The following is a 17,926-nucleotide window of genomic DNA, read 5'->3' as shown; positions in this document are numbered from 1 at the left end:
TGATTTTTGTTATTATGATTTCTCATGTTGCTAAATATCGCATAAATAGGATTATGTTTTTATGCTGCACCTTGTTTTAACAATTTTTGCCTTTTGTGTGAACCAAGCAAGGCTGCCCTTGTCGATTAGCTTGACACCTAAAAGTATCAAATTTTACTCTCTGCCCTGGTGTGTTCAGTGAAAAGTTATTTCTATGTTTATCATTATTTTCACCAAGTTTTACATTGGCAATTTGAAGTTGTTCATCTTCTGAACAATTATGCACAGCTTAGGATCTCATCCCCTGCAGTGTCAGATCTTTCCATATTTTCTTTGACAACAGTCCAATTGTTACAGCTACTTTAAGGTTTATTTTCACACTAATGTATAATTTCAATTTCAATTTTTATCCCAAAATATGCAGCTTGCAATTAGTGTATCCATAAGCACAAGTTCAGGCTGCATTGTCCTCATGGGATGATACAAGTAATACCTGGTCTTCATATTTCCACAGAGGTATGGTGGTCATGTGTTGTAGAGACACCCAAATTTGCAGTGTAAAGTGGCCCCCCTTAGTAATGCCAGATCGCTGATTGGTTTGGAATACAAAGTTCATAATAATTTTGTTTCGTGGTCTGCATTGTATATGTCTTGTGGGTTTCACTTAATTGGTAAATGACTTAGTGGTTACATCCACATTAAGCTGTTAGGCTGTGATAAAACTGAAATATTGTTCAAAGCGCCATTAGACACATCTCAGTCAAGTATTGGTCGCAATGTTATCTTTGCATCAATGAACAAGACACCCATTAGCTGATCATAACAATATCACGACTGTGTTACCTTGGAAAAGACGCCTACCAGTAGCTAGCTTGTGGTGAAACATGAACAATGCTCAAGAGTGATTGAATGCAAGACAGAGTTTACCACTTGGGTAAAACCCATAAGTACTGGTATGGTGCAGACAAACCCATAAATCTGAGATTCACACCCACAAGCATAGGATTCTGCCGTGCTTTAGAGATGCAACTCTGACCAGCAAAGTAGGGTGCCTTACATAGCTGGGTCACCCATGCCCCACCATGTACAAGAACTAGGACATCAGCATCGTGGTCTCGTGGTAGAGCGGAAGGTCGGAAGATTTATCCAAGGCCTCATCATACCAAAAGAGGTTAAAAGATGGTACTTGTTGTAATTGGTATTACTAACCTTCTCAAAATTCCTCTCCTCTCTGAAACATGCCACAGCATGTATCTCAGTTTGATCAACATCTCAGACACAGTGTGGCAGTGTGGCATGTGTGTGTGTGTGTGCGTGCGTGCGTGCGTGCGCGTGCGCGTGCGTGCATGAATGCGTGTTTGTGAGGGTACATCGAAACATTTAAAACTTTGCACTTCTCAACCTGTGGAGTGTGACATTCTATTTATTGATGCATGTGTGGTTCACTTCACACAATAATCAAATCGAACACATATTAAGATCTGACCGGATCAGACCGCCTCTGTGGTCTTGTGGTGGAGCGTCCGCCCGGAGAGCGGAAGGTCCAGGGTTCGATCCCGGGCCGCGTCATACAAAAAGACGTTAAAAGATTGTACTTGTTGTTACCCTGTCTGGCGCTCGGCATTAAGGGGCTAAAACAAGGACTGGTCGGCTCGGAGTCAGTATACTGTGTCTGAGTGGGGTATTCATGTTAAACTGCGGCATGGTATCTCAGTGAGCTAGCACTATAAATCGGCATCAGTCCGGACTAGTACAAGCAGCCACACACACACATACACGTGCATGAACGTCGCTATATAAGTGCAATAATCTTGGACGCGACGTTAAACCCAATTGCACCTCACCTCACCTCTGACCGGATCATCAAATTAATAAAAAAAAAGTCAGTAGGACAAAGACATCGAATAACTACAAAGAACCGCGACATCGAATATTTAGAATCACTGAAGCAAGTAAGACCTTTTGACTGCAGACTTTTGGAATATTAGACACGTTTGAGTGTAGAAAGTTATTATTTGTGAGTGAAGAGCATATAAGATGTTATTGTTTTAGATATCTTTTTGTAGTAAACCTGTACCAAATCAATTTGGGAGTTAACTGAGAAGTAAATCTTAGAAGCAAATCACTGAGTTTTGTTTGTAAACTTACATCTGCTGTGACTATGCTGCCGCACGCGTACCAATTAAGTGGGATTATTTTTCCCCTTCAGTAAAGGGCTGAGGGTTGAAGTCGACCTTCAAAGTAACTGGACTTGCACTTAAGCTGGCGTTCACAATGTGTTCATGCACGACGTCACTGACTGCAAGAAACTACAGATCTTCACCACCGCACAGCAGGAACCAGCTGTGCGAATCTACTGAACTGTATGTTACGTTCTACACATCTCATCATCTGTTTGGCCACATCCATGGCCAACTATAAGGTCTTTCCTGTCGTCTACTATCTTCAAATGAACGGAAAAGAAGACATGTCCGTGAGTTTGAATATATCCAATCAGCTGCTCACAACTTGGGATTTTATCTCAACCAAGAAGTGTTTCACTCGAGAGTGTTTTTCCTCTCCTTGGCCAAGTTAGGTCATGCATTAGGTTGAAGGAACACTGCACAATTCCTTCTGGGGAAGTGCAGATAGTCAACATCGATGCCACATTCTGTTTCCCGAAGGAAGATCTTGTGAATCTCACGTCGGCACTTGAGTACACAGACCCTGTGTGTTTGTTTGTTTGTTTGTTGTTTAACGCCCCACTCAGCAATATTCCAGCTATATGACGGCGGACAGTAAATAATCGAGTCTGGACCAGACAATCCAGTGACTGACATCATGAGTATCGATCCACGCAATTGGGATACGATGTCATGCATCAACCAAGTCAACCAGCCTGAACACCCGATCCCGTTAGTTGCCTCTTACGATTAACATAATTGCCTATGACGACAAGCCTGGGTTGCTGAAGACCTATTCTATCCTGGAGACCCTGTATCTGAGTTGACACATGTCGCGTACATGAACTGAAACTTGTTTTGCTTCTATGGACAAAATGAGATCAATATCAATTCTCACGTATATTTATATTATAGTATAATTTTATTACAGTATATTATATATAATTTATACTCAACAAAAGTTCCTGTGGTGCTATATAAAACAAGAACCTGAGATCAATATCAATTCACACGTTTATTAATATTATAGTATAATTTTATTACAGTATATTATATATAATTTATACTCAACAAAAGTTCCTGTGGTGCTATATAAAACAAGAACCTGAGATCAATATCAATTCACACGTTTATTTATATTATAGTATAATTTTATTACAGTATATTATATATAATCTATACTCAACAAAAGTTCCTGTGGTGCTATATAAAACAAGAACCTGAGGTCAATATTAATTCACACGTATATTTATATTATAGTATAATTTTACTATAGTATTTTTTATATAATTTATACTCAGCAACAAAAGTTCCTGTGACACTATATCAAACAAGAACCTGATCAAAATAGACACACACATCTGAAAGAATTCAAACATTTTCAAACAGACAATGGACCAGTAAAACCACTTTTCAAATTTAGTGACACATGTCACACGAGAAAGATGCAAGAACAAGATGTCAGTTCACACGTGAGTAGCGTGTGTCACCCTGTGTTGTCATACTGAACAAATCATGCCAGGTACATGTTGATTCAAAAAACGGCACAACGATGCGCGGTGTTTGTTGGTCAGAATTGGGCGTCTGGCTGGTCTCCTCGCAACAATCCCGTAACGTCTAAGCCGGCGAGTGAGTGAGTCAGTATGGTTTTACGCCGCTTTAAGCAATATTCCAGTAATATTACGGCTGGGGACACCAGAAATGGGCTTCATACATGGTACCCATGTCAGGAGTCGAACCTGGGTCTTCGGCCGCCCTGTATCGACCAACCCCTAACGATCTTGACGGACGCTCGTAACGGGGGTTCTGCCGCCGCTGCCATGACGTCCAAATGGTGTTTCTGTGCACGTTCAGTCGCCCAGCAGCTACACGCTGCGATGTTCCTGACTGGAACACGCCAAATGCTCTCAAGCGGTCATTTTCAGATAGGCGTGGCATCTCCAAACTTCAAATAATAATTGAAATTTTGATGATTTTCCGTGTTGCATTTGTCAAGACAAGCAGAAACAATGCATACCAAATCCCTACAACACGCGTGCTTTAATACCCTGGTTTTCATCATTAATTACATGATGGCTTCACGAAAGACATTTTTGCCATCATATCATGCTTTTTCTGCTGAGGTTGCGCTGTGTTTCATGTTTTCATATTTTCGTATCCGATTTGAACACCAGAAAGATTTTTCTTGTATGCCACCGATTGTAAAGCAGTGTCACAGGAATTTTTGTTGCTGAATATATATTTATATGTGATTTAATATTATACTATTGAAAACATCTAAATAAAATATAGTGACATACATGCCTTCACACTGCCTGCAATAAACGGTGTCCGTACTGTAGAAGTTTAGTCTTGTTGTCACGATATCTCGGTACCTGGACATCGATTTATCAGATTCACTCAACTACAGCAGGTACCTGGACATCGAATTATCCGATTAACTCAACCACGGCAGGTACCTGGACATCGATTTATCCGAATCTCTTAACCACGTAGGTACCTGGACATCGAATTATCAGACTCACTCAACCACGGCAGGTACCTGGACATCGATTTATCCGAATCTCTTAACCACGTAGGTACCTGGACATCGAATTATCAGACTCACTCAACTACAGCAGGTACCTGGACATCGAATTATCCGAATCTCTTAACCATGTAGGTACCTGGACATCGAATTATCAGACTCACTCAACTACAGCAGGTACCTGGACATCGATTTATCCGAATCTCTTAACCACGTAGGTACCTGGACATCGAATTATCAGACTCACTCAACTACAGCAGGTACCTGAACATCGATTTATCCGAATCTCTTTACGACGTAGGTACCTGGACATCGAATTATCAGACTCACTCAACCACAACAGGTACCTGGACATCGAATTATCCGCATCTCTTAACCACAGCAAGTCCCTGGATATATAATTTATCAGATTCACTCAACCGCAGCAGGTGGTCATCGAACGATTGTTCCCCAATCGCGGTACAGCTATTCGATGTCCGGGTCCATGACCCCCTTTTATTGCCTCTTATAATCTTATACATAGCAATGTCGGTTTATTTAAATAGGTCACCTACACAAAACATTAGAATGAGCCCATGCCACTGTCTTAGTATTTATTTCACCAAAATAGTAAGGTTTAAATACGTCATGGTAGAATTAGGAGTAGACTAACATCTAGTCTCTGAAATGAACATATTTTACAGAAAATAAACAGTTGTTAAATTATAGTTTTAAAACATAATAATAAATAGGACCCCAGAGACTTTCTGCATTTTCAGATATTTCAGTAATCTAGACATGCCAAACATTATAGACTTGCATGGGCTAAATTGGATATGTTTATTTCAGGGTCTGTATCACAGACTAAATTAGGTGATAAACAAACTAAATTTTAAATGCAGATCTTTGCTACCTGTTTATTGGCGGAGCTACATTTAACATTTAAACCTCACATTACGCTCTTTGTTCTAAATTCAGTTTAGTACTGGCAAATCTACAGAGTACATATATGAAAGCACAGTTTATATCCAAATCAGACCACTGTGCAATTCAACTGACTGTGACTGTAGATTTCATTTGGGGATCACAGTTACCTTTGTCTTTACAATTTTGGTTTTATGTTTGTTTGAATGTTTTAATGCCGCTCTCTGTAATATCCCAGCTATATGACGGCGGTCTGTAAATAAAGTGGAAAGAGGACCAGACAACCCAGTGATTGATATTGGGAGCAACGATCCACGTCTTCGGGTACGATTTACAGTGATAAAGCGAATTGTGAATTTTATTGGCATATGACAATGGCGACACAACCAAACAATATTGTTTCAACAAATGTATGCTCTGAAGGAAAGTGTTCATATTGCTGAAGAGGAGCTTGCTGGCAATACAGTTACCCTGTCTCTTCGATAAGCATGGAATAAGACATCGTGCCTCAGCCCCCAATTTAGTACTAAACATATTCAGATATTTTCAACAGCAGTTGAAAAATAAACTCAGAACTTACATAAAATAAGACGATACATAACAAATATCTGTGTCATTGCGCAGATAAAAATCACTCGTTTACCCAAAAATAGTTTATGGAGAAATATTGTATTCCGACAAATGCATTTTGAAATACATGGAAATGACTGACGATCGTAACATTTTCAATTTCTACGCGCGTCATTCCATTATGTCAATATTAATATGTCCTACAACCATTATTTTCTGTTCCTTATTTTGTTTTCAAAAGAGCACTATCCTTACTCAGTGTACAGCTGAGGTCCTGTGTTGACCACACTGTCTAATGGAGGGTGATTGGCACTGGTGTTCTACATGGTCCGGCTGTGTGTTGCGGGTTGTGCGGTTTTTGTCAAAATCTCTTCTTTTTGCCAAAGAGTATTTTCTCAAAATGGCGAGCGTGACACTGACATCGTATACCCAATTGCGTTGATCGATCATGATGTCAGTTACTGGATTGTCCGCACAAGACTCGTTATTTAGCTGTAATATTGCTGTGTGGTGTTAAACAAACAAACAAACAAACGATCTTTGCGATTCGATTGTATGTCTGTGCTGAAGTATAGGAGTTTAGATCCTCTTAGCCTTAGGTCGCTCTTTTGAACTGGCCCTGTTGACTTAAAAAAAAAACAATTCTTTATCCGAAGAAAGCATTTCCAACTGCGGAAGGAAAAGAACAACCCAAATAAATAAGTTTAACTCACTACAATCAGTCGGTGGTACAATGTCAGTCTTAAAAAACAATAACTCGTCTTCCGTTTCCTCGATTTGTTATGACTCACTCAGTCTGGTATTTCAAGCAAGAGCAGTCAGCGGCATCTCTGACTGGTACGACGCATTGCCCGGAGGTTCGATACACGTGGAGTAGCATACAATATAACTGTAGTCGCGAAAGAGGACTATCCAAACTCAGTGTACAGCTGAGGTCCTGTGTTGACCACATTGTCTAATGGAGGGTGATTGGCACTGGTGTTCTACACGGTCCGGCTGTGTGTTGTGGGTTGTGCGGGGTTTTTTTTCAAAATCGCTTCTCTTTTGCCAAAGAGTATTTTCTCAAAATGCGAGCGTGACACTGACCAAGGCGGTAGTAAGTAAAACAATAACTCGTTTTCCGTTTCCTCGATTTGTTATGACTGGTATTTCAAGCAAGAGCAGTCAGTGGGATCTCTGACTGGTACGACGCATTGCCCGGAGGTTCAATACACGTGGAGTAGCATTATGATACAATATAACTGTAGTCGCGAAACTGAAGAAGTTAAGTCTTGTTTTGTTTTATTCTTGCCAGGTGTAATGTTTTCTACTTGTATTGAATCCCAATTTACGGGCTTAAAGTGATTGATTGTATACCCTATACCATATGTTGCATTGCCATGTTGAGTGCCTCGTTCACAGGGACATTTTGTAATGTTCAAGTTATCGATTAGCAAAGAGACGTAAGAATAAGTGAATGTTTTATTTTGCTTAGTAGTCACCAGACGTATGCACCGGCCTGTTAGCATTTTGGGTTATACAAGAACACAATAACCAATCGTCTTTAGAAGAAATGTGTGACTGAGATAAATGTTGTATATCAGATGGCGATGAAAGCACCGTACGATGTCTATCGTTGACAACCTTGGAGTTTTATACTGTAGTCGGTTCAAGGAACAAACAGTTCTATGTTTAAACTGATGCAAGACACCCGAATGATACAGATCACGACTAATGTAACCATTGTTTAGACCCATGGGGTTTCCGGAATACAATTGGACCTTATGCTGCCTGTGCTTGCTACAAGTAAAAGCGACAAAGCCATTTCATAAGAAATCCCATCCAAAAGCACAATCGATTTTACGATTCCGACTGTATCATAAACATGCGTTCATGAATCACTATCAAATAGTGATGATACTTGGTGTTCGCGAAAGGTGAGAGTATCCTGCCCAACCGGTGGCACGCGTCACAAACACATGCGAAGGCAAGTCAAATGGGTAAGTTGATATCTTGGTTGAAATAGCATGCTCGATTTTACCTCAAAAATTTTGAAATGTAGACACCAAGGGCTGGAGCTGCCTGCAGGAATATAGCTCGACATGATGGGAAAGTTGACTATTGGAAAGGTGAAGTCACCCCTCTTGTCATACAGTCTTGTGGAGAGTGTTTTGTCACTATGAATATTTATGCATAGATCTAAATATGAAACAGATGAGGTGGTCTCACTGGTCTCCTTAACTTCTTGTTCTAGTGGGAAAATCGATGGAAGGGAATTAGCTATTTGATGGTTATTGATTGATATAAGATCATCGCTATACCTGGAGCTAATGTTAAACTTCTTGGCCAAATCCCAATTCTTAAATATTTATATTCTATTACATATCAAAAGGTCGATTGTTTTGTCCCATACCATACCCCGTGGATATTCCGTGATAGAATGGGTCCTCGGGAACCTATCCTTAAAACATTGTTAACGCATCAGGCGTCAGACTTGGTTGATTGCGTGTCTTAGGACATCCTGTAAATGGCAGCACCGAGCTGCTTTCTTCAAAATGTGGACAGTGCTGGCGGAAGAAGTTTTTATCAGTTGCCCAGGTAGACAAACTGAAAATGTAGTTTTTTTTACCCTATCAACGAAAGATTTGATAGTAACATTGTTACATAGATTGTACTCTTAGTTTCAGTACATAAACCACTTTTATACATAATGTTTCGATTTCTACCGTATCATTTGTAGCCTCAGATATCACAGTTATACACCTTATTTTTTATCAGGTTGTAAACAATGAGCACTGGTTGGTGACATCCAGTACTCAGAATCAAACTTACCTTGATCCACACATACATGTATGACATGATTTGTTACATGAAGTGGCCGAGGAGATTACTTTCTTAACACGGTTTTAAGATCACATGGATACAAACTGTATGAATTGTATGAACAACATGAGGCAGTTTTATTGAGTACATTTTATTTATATAGTTTCATTAAGCTGACTCTATCATTCAATATCATCGCAACCTGGTCATGGCATTACATTATTATCTGTACGCGTTCAGTGTGCATTAACATTATATTTTAGCTCGAGGGGAGAACACAACACAAGCTCTCATAAGACTTTGTTCACGTACACACTACGTTCTCTCCCTTCCTGGTAACCATTCACTACTGGGTGAACCGAGGCATATTTCGAACAAAATATCTTGTCTAAGGAGATGCATGTAAGGTTTGTTTCAGTGTACGCCAGGACTGAAGCCCCAGAAACCCTCACGAGTCTAGCTGCCGAACACGGACCAATCAATCTAATCTCCAGCGATCAATGTTGCTGAATTTTGCCTGATTTGTGACCGTGTGCACAACGTAAAGCACGGAACTATGACAACTACCTTCCGCAAGAAGTCCGGCAAATAACAAAGAATGTAAAAAGCATATATATGATATACTCGCTGTGCACGTATATGTATGTTCAATAATTCATTTTATATGGCTCATAGTAGATAATTAACATTTGGTGAAAACATTATAAAAAAAACCACAAGAGGCAGCAAAATGGCCAACTTTTCTTTTGCATGGGAAAACGTTTGTAGCTGTATACACCGACGGAAATGTAGATCCAGGACCCAACACTTTGTCAAATTGGTAAATTAATGCTAACATTCACTCATAGACGTCTATTAACATCAACAGCACCAATCACAAAATGCGAGTGGGTGTCATACTAATTTAGGAAACGAATGACAGAATGTTTTCGTATTTCCCGAACAATCACTTCATAATTCGTCTTCTCAACTGCCGTGCAAAGGAAGGCACATGGATTGAACCAAAACATTACAAACGTTATGAAAACGTTAACTTGGATGACTGTCTGGTATCTGTAAATCAACTCTAACTGATCATGACAAGACCTGCTTCACTCTGCACATTACATCACCATCGAATGGCAATTTTTTCCTCTGTTTCATATTTAACCACCAGCACAGATTGGTGAATACTTTCTTTTGACCGGCAGTTTATTTAAGTACACCGAGTCGTGATATAACTTGAAAGCTGTTGGCTGTGGCGTTAAAACAAGAAATAAACAAGCAAGTAAATGAATGTCATAACATGCAAGATTGGTGTACATTGTTTTGAAGTCTTTCAATGGCATATGCCAAATATAAGACGTCATATTGGGGGATTATGTGTAAAACATGACATCATGATAATACATTTCACTTACATTATTATAAACGAGGACATCTAAAATAAGGTTATGTTCATTTTCTACACTCGTCTACATTATCAGATTTCCAAAGTTTAAATAACAATAATACAATAATACTTGTGTGTGTGTTTTGTTAAATTCACTATGACTTGTAATAAGCACTAGTTTGAATTTTAATTGTTCAAATATATCCCATATATATTTATTCTTGTCCAACAATTTACCTAAGAAATACTTTCTTTAATTCATTCCTACACTCTGACGTAGTTTCCGTCCCTATGGACAGCCATAGAGACTATTAATCTACTAATGTCGAATCATTTTACCTTATTTTACAAACAGTTCAATTTCTCCTGACGTTATCTATAAATCCCTTTGCTCAACCGGACACAACACTATTAGGATATTTGCTTGCAAGTACACTATTACCATGCTCTTAGATATCTCTGATAACATATGACGTGTCATGCTAATCCATAGCCTTACATGTGATCTCATACGTATGGCTGTAGGTGTCATCCAACCGGATCACAACAGGCCCAGCACTAGCGACATCATATGCACCTTCTTCAAACCCCTTGCCTATCGCGCCTATGTGACTGTACGAGTCATCTACTTTTCTGGCCTTCCCCCCTTGTTGTGTGGTGTCGTAGTTTCCCTCTGCAGCTTCCGTGGGGTCATACAAACCAGCATCACTTTTATCCCTTCCCGGGGAGCTGCGCTTCTCGAGGATGTGGTACTGAATGCCCTCGGAGATGGCTACACCAGTACCTCCTGCAGATTTGTCCAGTCCAGTGTACCCTCCATCTCCGCTTCTGTACTGTTGAATACTTTCTGCTGTGTCGTTGTTGGGTCCGGAGAGATGCATGTGGGGCTTTCCTCTTGGCATGTCGGTGTGTTGTTTACTGGGCGTTGAGAGAGAATTGGACACCTTCTCAACATCAGTCTCAGGACTGTTCGCGAAGGCTTTCTTAGTGTGAGTGTTTGGGTTTACTGTCACTGTTGGAACAGGGGGAGTGAAAGGCTTCCCGTCAATTTTGTCTGGGGTTATAACAGAGTATGCTCCATTATCTGTCGGTACATCGAGACCATAGGTCGTGTTTTCTGTTGACGTGTTGAAGACCATCTGTTGATTTATATCTTTTCTTGCCAAATTGAGTTTGCGTTGCCTGCAACAGAATTTGCAATGTGGTTGAATGTTATGTAATGTTATGATTGAACAGTAACTTTAAAAAAGTTACGTTTTCATTAAATCTGTTATTGTTCTGTTTAGTGTCATGTATGACCAATCGAAGTAATTTTCGAAACAGCTACCTCTATAAATAGGGCGTGTCATGGCCACTCGCATCACCTCAACTCCACAGGTAATCTCGGCCGAAATACATAGGAGGAAACCATATTGGATTAACTAGTTCACTGGTGGCAGTCGTGACCGTTATCTTAATGCTGCTCGATATCAAATTGCATGGTATCCTAAGAAACTATTCAACAATATGACTTCATTGCTCCACGGGGTATTTTTACTTCGTCAGATACTTAGCTAATGTTTAGTTATGGCTGCTGTAGTGGCTTTATAGGGTCGTAGAGTGTCCATATTTAACATAAGGCATAAGTTTTACTGTTATTTGAGCCTGTATTTAACGGACAGTGGGAGTCATTGCCAAGTGTGTGACAGGGGATCCCGGGACCCCGATCTCCGATCCAGTCTGTTTTTATACAAGCATACATGCTAATTAAGTGAAACAACAGAAGTATGATACCATTGGTTATGGTAAGAATGCAAAATTCTGCATTCTGATTGGACAAGATATGCAATTAATAACATACAATTTCATCTGCTTATTTAATCCATAATGAAGCTAAGACTGGACATGATTGACAGGGGGCATGTCCCTTGGAGCGTTAATCAGCAATTCTTCATGACAAATGACAGACATCGTCACAAAGAACGTAGAGGTCATCCAGCAACCTTTAATCCTCTAATACTATTTTAGTGCGTGACGTCAGTGTGCCAACCGTGCCAGACGCTGAGGTTTTACTCTGATGATTTCCTGTTAACTGCAACGGCAAATCTGTATGCACGTTTTGTTAACGAATACACGTAAAAGTAACTGCAGGAGTATTATGACTTATGTAGGCCGAATGGACCCGAAATATGTGGGAGCTGGTATTCCACTCTTTTAAACACATACTACTAGGAAGCTCACCTTAGCAGAAGAAACACAACAGCGATGACTATCAGTAACAAAAATCACATTGCTCACAGACAGTCCAATGGTTACACCTGGAAATAAACGGGTTAGCGTAAACAGAACAGTTTACCAAGGAAGTATTGGGTATGTCCAGTAATGTTGTATACTGAAGTAAAATTTCAGTGTTGAATGCAAAATGGAAACTGCAAACACAATACCTAATCACAATATATACAAACATATCACAAAATCATAACCAGGGGTTCCTTCCAAACACAGATCCTTGCGCTAAGATTGTTACTTTAACATACACTAACAGCCGTACAGCTGAGTGCCCATATCTTGTATGCCCAGTTGTTATATTGCTGGAATATTGCTAAAAGCGGCGAACAAACATACTCACTCACTCATGTTGAGCTAAGTCGCTCTGTGAACTACTGAGTAATATTGTAAGGATAGAGAGATTAGTAACTGTATTCTACATCGTTTTCATTATGGAAAGCTTAATTACACTGTAATTAGTAATTATGTTGATGGGCGTAGTTTTAAGCAACTTTAAACAATATTAGGAATCGAACCCCGGTATTAAGTTTGACGAGCGAGCGCTTTAGGACAGGGTTATCCTCTGCAGTGACCACTTACCCTTCTGACTGTCAACAGCTGACGGACTGTCTGTGGTGGGATGAGAGGGATCAGTCCTGGAAACTGTTGACAAAGATGACGTTGCTAGTTTAGCCATGATGCAGAGGTGATAAGCAAGTGAAAAAGTCTCGTATAAACATTCAACATTCGGTTCATACAAAATCATTTAACTGAATGCAGTTGCTTGAGCTGTAGTGGTAATAGGAATTCATTTAAGGACATCTGACCATTTATGAAAAGCTATATTTGTAAATGATCATTTAGATATCAAACATATCAGTTTGTACGAAACGGTTCAACGCTGGTATACAGTAGACCGGGCATTTTCTGTGGATACCCTTCAACTAGGGATAATAACCAGGTGGAACCTATCCATTTAAAGTTTAATCATAATGGGCTTGATAACAACACGCGTAGTGTTGACGCCCTCGGAGATGTATTGGAAGTATTGGGTATGTCCAGTAATGTTGTATACTGAAGTAAAATTTCAGTGTTGAACGCAAAATGGAAACTGCAAATACAATACCTAATCACAATATATACAAACATTTCACAAAATCATAACCAGGGGTTCGTTCCAAACACAGATCCTTGCGTTAAGATGTTACTTTAACATACACTAACAGCCGTACAGCTGAGTGCCCATATCTTGTATGCCCATTTGTGATATTGCTGGAATATTGCTAAAAGCGGCGAACAAACATACTCACTCACTCATGTAGAGCTAAGTCGCTTTGTGAACTACTGAGTAGTATTGTAAGGATAGAGAGATTAGTAACTGTATTCTACATCGTTTTCATTATGGAAAGCTTAATGACACTGTAATTAGTAATTATGTTGATGGGCGTAGTTTTAAGCAACTTTTAACAATATTAGGAATCGAACCCGGTATTAAGTTTGACGAGCGAGTGCTTTAGGACAGGGTTATCCTCTGCAGTGACCACTTCCCCCCTCTGACTGTCAACAGCTGACGGACTGTCTGTGGTGGGATGAGAGGGATCAGTCCTGGAAACTGTTGACAAAGATGACGTTGCTAGTCTCATAAGACTAGGTTTACATACACACTACGTTCTCTCCCTTCCTGGTAACCATTCACTACTGGGTGAACCGAGGCATATTTCGAACAAAATATCTTGTCTAAGGAGATGCATGTAAGGTTTGTTTCAGTGTACGCCAGGACTGAAGCCCCAGAAACCCTCACGAGTCTAGCTGCCGAACACGGACCAATCAATCTAATCTCCACGATCAATGTTGCTGAATTTTGCCTGATTTGTGACCGTGTGCACAACGCAAAGCACGGAACTATGACAACTACCTTCCGCAAGAAGTCCGGCAAATAACAAAGAATGTAAAAAGCATATATAGGATATACTCATTGTGCACGTATATGTATGTTCAATAATTCATCTTATATGGTTCATAGTAGATAATTAACATTTGGTGAAAACATTATAAAAAAAACCACAAGAGGCAGCAAAATGGCCAACTTTTCTTTTGCATGGGAAAACGTTTGTAGCTGTATACTCCGACGGAAATGTAGATCCCAGGACCAAACATAACAAGGGGTTCGTTCCAAACACAGATCCTTGCGCTAAGATGTTACTTTAACATACACTAACAGCCGTACAGCTGAGTGCCCATATCTGGTATGCCCATTTGTGATATTGCTGGAATATTGCTAAAAGCGGCGAACAAACATACTCACTCACTCATGTAGAGCTAAGTCGCTCTGTGAACTACTGAGTAATATTGTAAGGATAGAGAGATTAGTAACTGTATTCTACATCGTTTTCATTATGGAAAGCTTAATGACACTGTAATTAGTAATTATGTTGATGGGCGTAGTTTTAAGCAACTTTAAACAATATTAGGAATCGAACCCGGTATTAAGTTTGACGAGCGAGCGCTTTAGGACAGGGTTATCCTCTGCAGTGACCACTTACCCTTCTGACTGTCAACAGCTGACGGAACGTCTGTGGTGGGATGAGAGGGATCAGTCCTGGAAACTGTTGACAAAGATGACGTTGCTAGTTTAGCCATAATGCAGAGGTGATAAGCAAGTGAAAAAGTCTCGTATAAACATTCAACATTCGGTTCATACAAAATCATTTAACTGAATGCAGTTGCTTGAGCTGTAGTGGTAATAGGAATTCATTTAAGGACATCTGACCATTTATGAAAAGCTATATTTGTAAATGATCATTTAGATATCAAACATATCAGTTTGTACGAAACGGTTCAACGCTGGTATACAGTAGACCGGGCATTTTCTGTGGATACCCTTCAACTAGGGATAATAACCAGGTGGAACCTATCCATTTAAAGTTTAATCATAATGGGCTTGATAACAACACGCGTAGTGTTGACGCCCTCGGAGATGTATTGGAAGTATTGGGTATGTCCAGTAATGTTGTATACTGGAGTAAAATTTCAGTGTTGAATGCAAAATGGAAACTGCAAATACAATACCTAATCACAATATATACAAACATTTCACAAAATCATAACCAGGGGTTCGTTCAAAACACAGATCCTTGCGTTAAGATGTTACTTTAACATACACTAACAGCCGTACAGCTGAGTGCCCATATCTTGTATGCCCAGCTGTGATATTGCTGGAATATTGCTAAAAGCGGCGAACAAACATACTCACTCACTCATGTAGAGCTAAGTCGCTTTGTGAATTACTGAGTAATATTGTAAGGATAGAGAGATTAGTAACTGTATTCTACATCGTTTTCATTATTGAAAGCTTAATGACACTGTAATTAGTAATTATGTTGATGGGCGTAGTTTTAAGCAACTTTTAACAATATTAGGAATCGAACCCCGGTATTAAGTTTGACGAGTGAGTGCTTTAGGACAGGGTTATCCTCTGCAGTGACCACTTACCCTTCTGACTGTCAACAGCTGACGGACTGTCTGTGGTGGGATGAGAGGGATCAGTCCTGGAAACTGTTGACAAAGATGACGTTGCTAGTCTCATAAGACTAGGTTTACATACACACTACGTTCTCCCCCTTCCTGGTACCCATTCACTACTGGGTGAACCGAGGCATATTTCGAACAAAATATCTTGTCTAAGGAGATGCATGTAAGGTTTGTTTCAGTGTACGCCAGGACTGAAGCCCCAGAAACCCTCACGAGTCTAGCTGCCGAACACGGACCAATCAATCTAATCTCCACGATCAATGTTGCTGAATTTTGCCTGATTTGTGACCGTGTGCACAACGCAAAGCACGGAACTATGACAACTACCTTCCGCAAGAAGTCCGGCAAATAACAAAGAATGTAAAAAGCATATATAGGATATACTCATTGTGCACGTATATGTATGTTCAATAATTCATCTTATATGGTTCATAGTAGATAATTAACATTTGGTGAAAACATTATAAAAAAAACCACAAGAGGCAGCAAAATGGCCAACTTTTCTTTTGCATGGGAAAACGTTTGTAGCTGTATACTCCGACGGAAATGTAGATCCCAGGACCAAACATAACAAGGGGTTCGTTCCAAACACAGATCCTTGCGCTAAGATGTTACTTTAACATACACTAACAGCCGTACAGCTGAGTGCCCATATCTGGTTTGCCCATTTGTGATATTGCTGGAATATTGCTAAAAGCGGCGAACAAACATACTCACTCACTCATGTAGAGCTAAGTCGCTCTGTGAACTACTGAGTAATATGGTAAGGATAGAGAGATTAGTAACTGTATTCTACATCGTTTTCATTATTGAAAGCTTAATGACACTGTAATTAGTAATTATGTTGATGGGCGTAGTTTTAAGCAACTTTAAACAATATTAGGAATCGAACCCCGGTATTAAGTTTGACGAGCGAGTGCTTTAGGACAGGGTTATCCTCTGCAGTGACCACTTACCCTTCTGACTGTCAACAGCTGACGGACTGTCTGTGGTGGGATGAGAGGGATCAGTCCTGGAAACTGTTGACAAAGATGACGTTGCTAGTTTAGCCATGATGCAGAGGTGATAAGCAAGTGAAAAAGTCTGTATAAACATTCAACATTCGGTTCATACAAAATCATTTAACTGAATGCAGTTGCTTGAGCTGTAGTGGTAATAGGAATTCATTTAAGGACATCTGACCATTTATGAAAAGCTATATTTGTAAATGATCATTTAGATATCAAACATATCAGTTTGTACGAAACGGTTCAACGCTGGTATACAGTAGACCGGGCATTTTCTGTGGATACCCTTCAACTAGGGATAATAACCAGGTGGAACCTATCCATTTAAAGTTTAATCATAATGGGCTTGATAACAACACGCGTAGTGTTGACGCCCTCGGAGATGTATTGGAAGTATTGGGTATGTCCAGTAATGTTGTATACTGAAGTAAAATTTCAGTGTTGAACGCAAAATGGAAACTGCAAATACAATACCTAATCACAATATATACAAACATTTCACAAAATCATAACCAGGGGTTCGTTCCAAACACAGATCCTTGCGCTAAGATGTTACTTTAACATACACTAACAGCCGTACAGCTGAGTGCCCATATCTTGTATGCCCATTTGTGATATTGCTGGAATATTGCTAAAAGCGGCGAACAAACATACTCACTCACTCATGTAGAGCTAAGTCGCTTTGTGAACTACTGAGTAGTATTGTAAGGATAGAGAGATTAGTAACTGTATTCTACATCGTTTTCATTATGGAAAGCTTAATGACACTGTAATTAGTAATTATGTTGATGGGCGTAGTTTTAAGCAACTTTTAACAATATTAGGA

General features: G+C 39.7%; 1 protein-coding gene and 1 pseudogene across 1 annotated transcript; both read right to left on the bottom strand.

The window, feature by feature from the left end:
- Positions 1-10,764: 10,764 nt before the first annotated feature.
- Positions 10,765-17,926, bottom strand: part of LOC139443651 (uncharacterized) — a 55,493-nt pseudogene continuing 48,331 nt past the window's right edge.
- LOC139442279 (mucin-2-like) lies at positions 13,630-17,167 on the bottom strand. The gene is made up of 4 exons (XM_071223071.1): positions 17,050-17,167; positions 16,055-16,117; positions 15,106-15,168; positions 13,630-14,174 (listed from the first exon to the last, which is right to left on the bottom strand). Exons 1-4 carry the CDS (start codon positions 17,144-17,146, stop codon positions 14,035-14,037), a joined length of 363 nt encoding a protein of 120 aa, XP_071079172.1. The 5' UTR covers positions 17,147-17,167; the 3' UTR covers positions 13,630-14,034.

Source organism: Haliotis cracherodii, unplaced genomic scaffold, assembly GCF_022045235.1.
Source record: "Haliotis cracherodii isolate W230 unplaced genomic scaffold, xgHalCrac1.p SCAF_5, whole genome shotgun sequence".
In the NCBI taxonomy this organism is placed as follows: Eukaryota; Metazoa; Mollusca; class Gastropoda; order Lepetellida; family Haliotidae; genus Haliotis; species Haliotis cracherodii.
The sequence above is the reverse complement of the archived record's forward strand: the minus strand, read 5'-3'. Positions and strand labels throughout refer to the sequence as shown.

Bases quoted from the DNA above. Each gene is read 5' to 3' on its own strand.
- LOC139442279 (XM_071223071.1), bottom strand. From the start codon at position 17,146: ATGGCTAAACTAGCAACGTCATCTTTGTCAACAGTTTCCAGGACTGAT. The intron at 16,118-17,049 runs GTAAGTGGTCAC...CTTTGTCAACAG, and splicing joins AGCTGTTGACAGTCAGAAGG to TTTCCAGGACTGATCCCTCT. The intron at 14,175-15,105 runs GTAAGTGGTCAC...CTTTGTCAACAG, and splicing joins AGCTGTTGACAGTCAGAAGG to TTTCCAGGACTGATCCCTCT.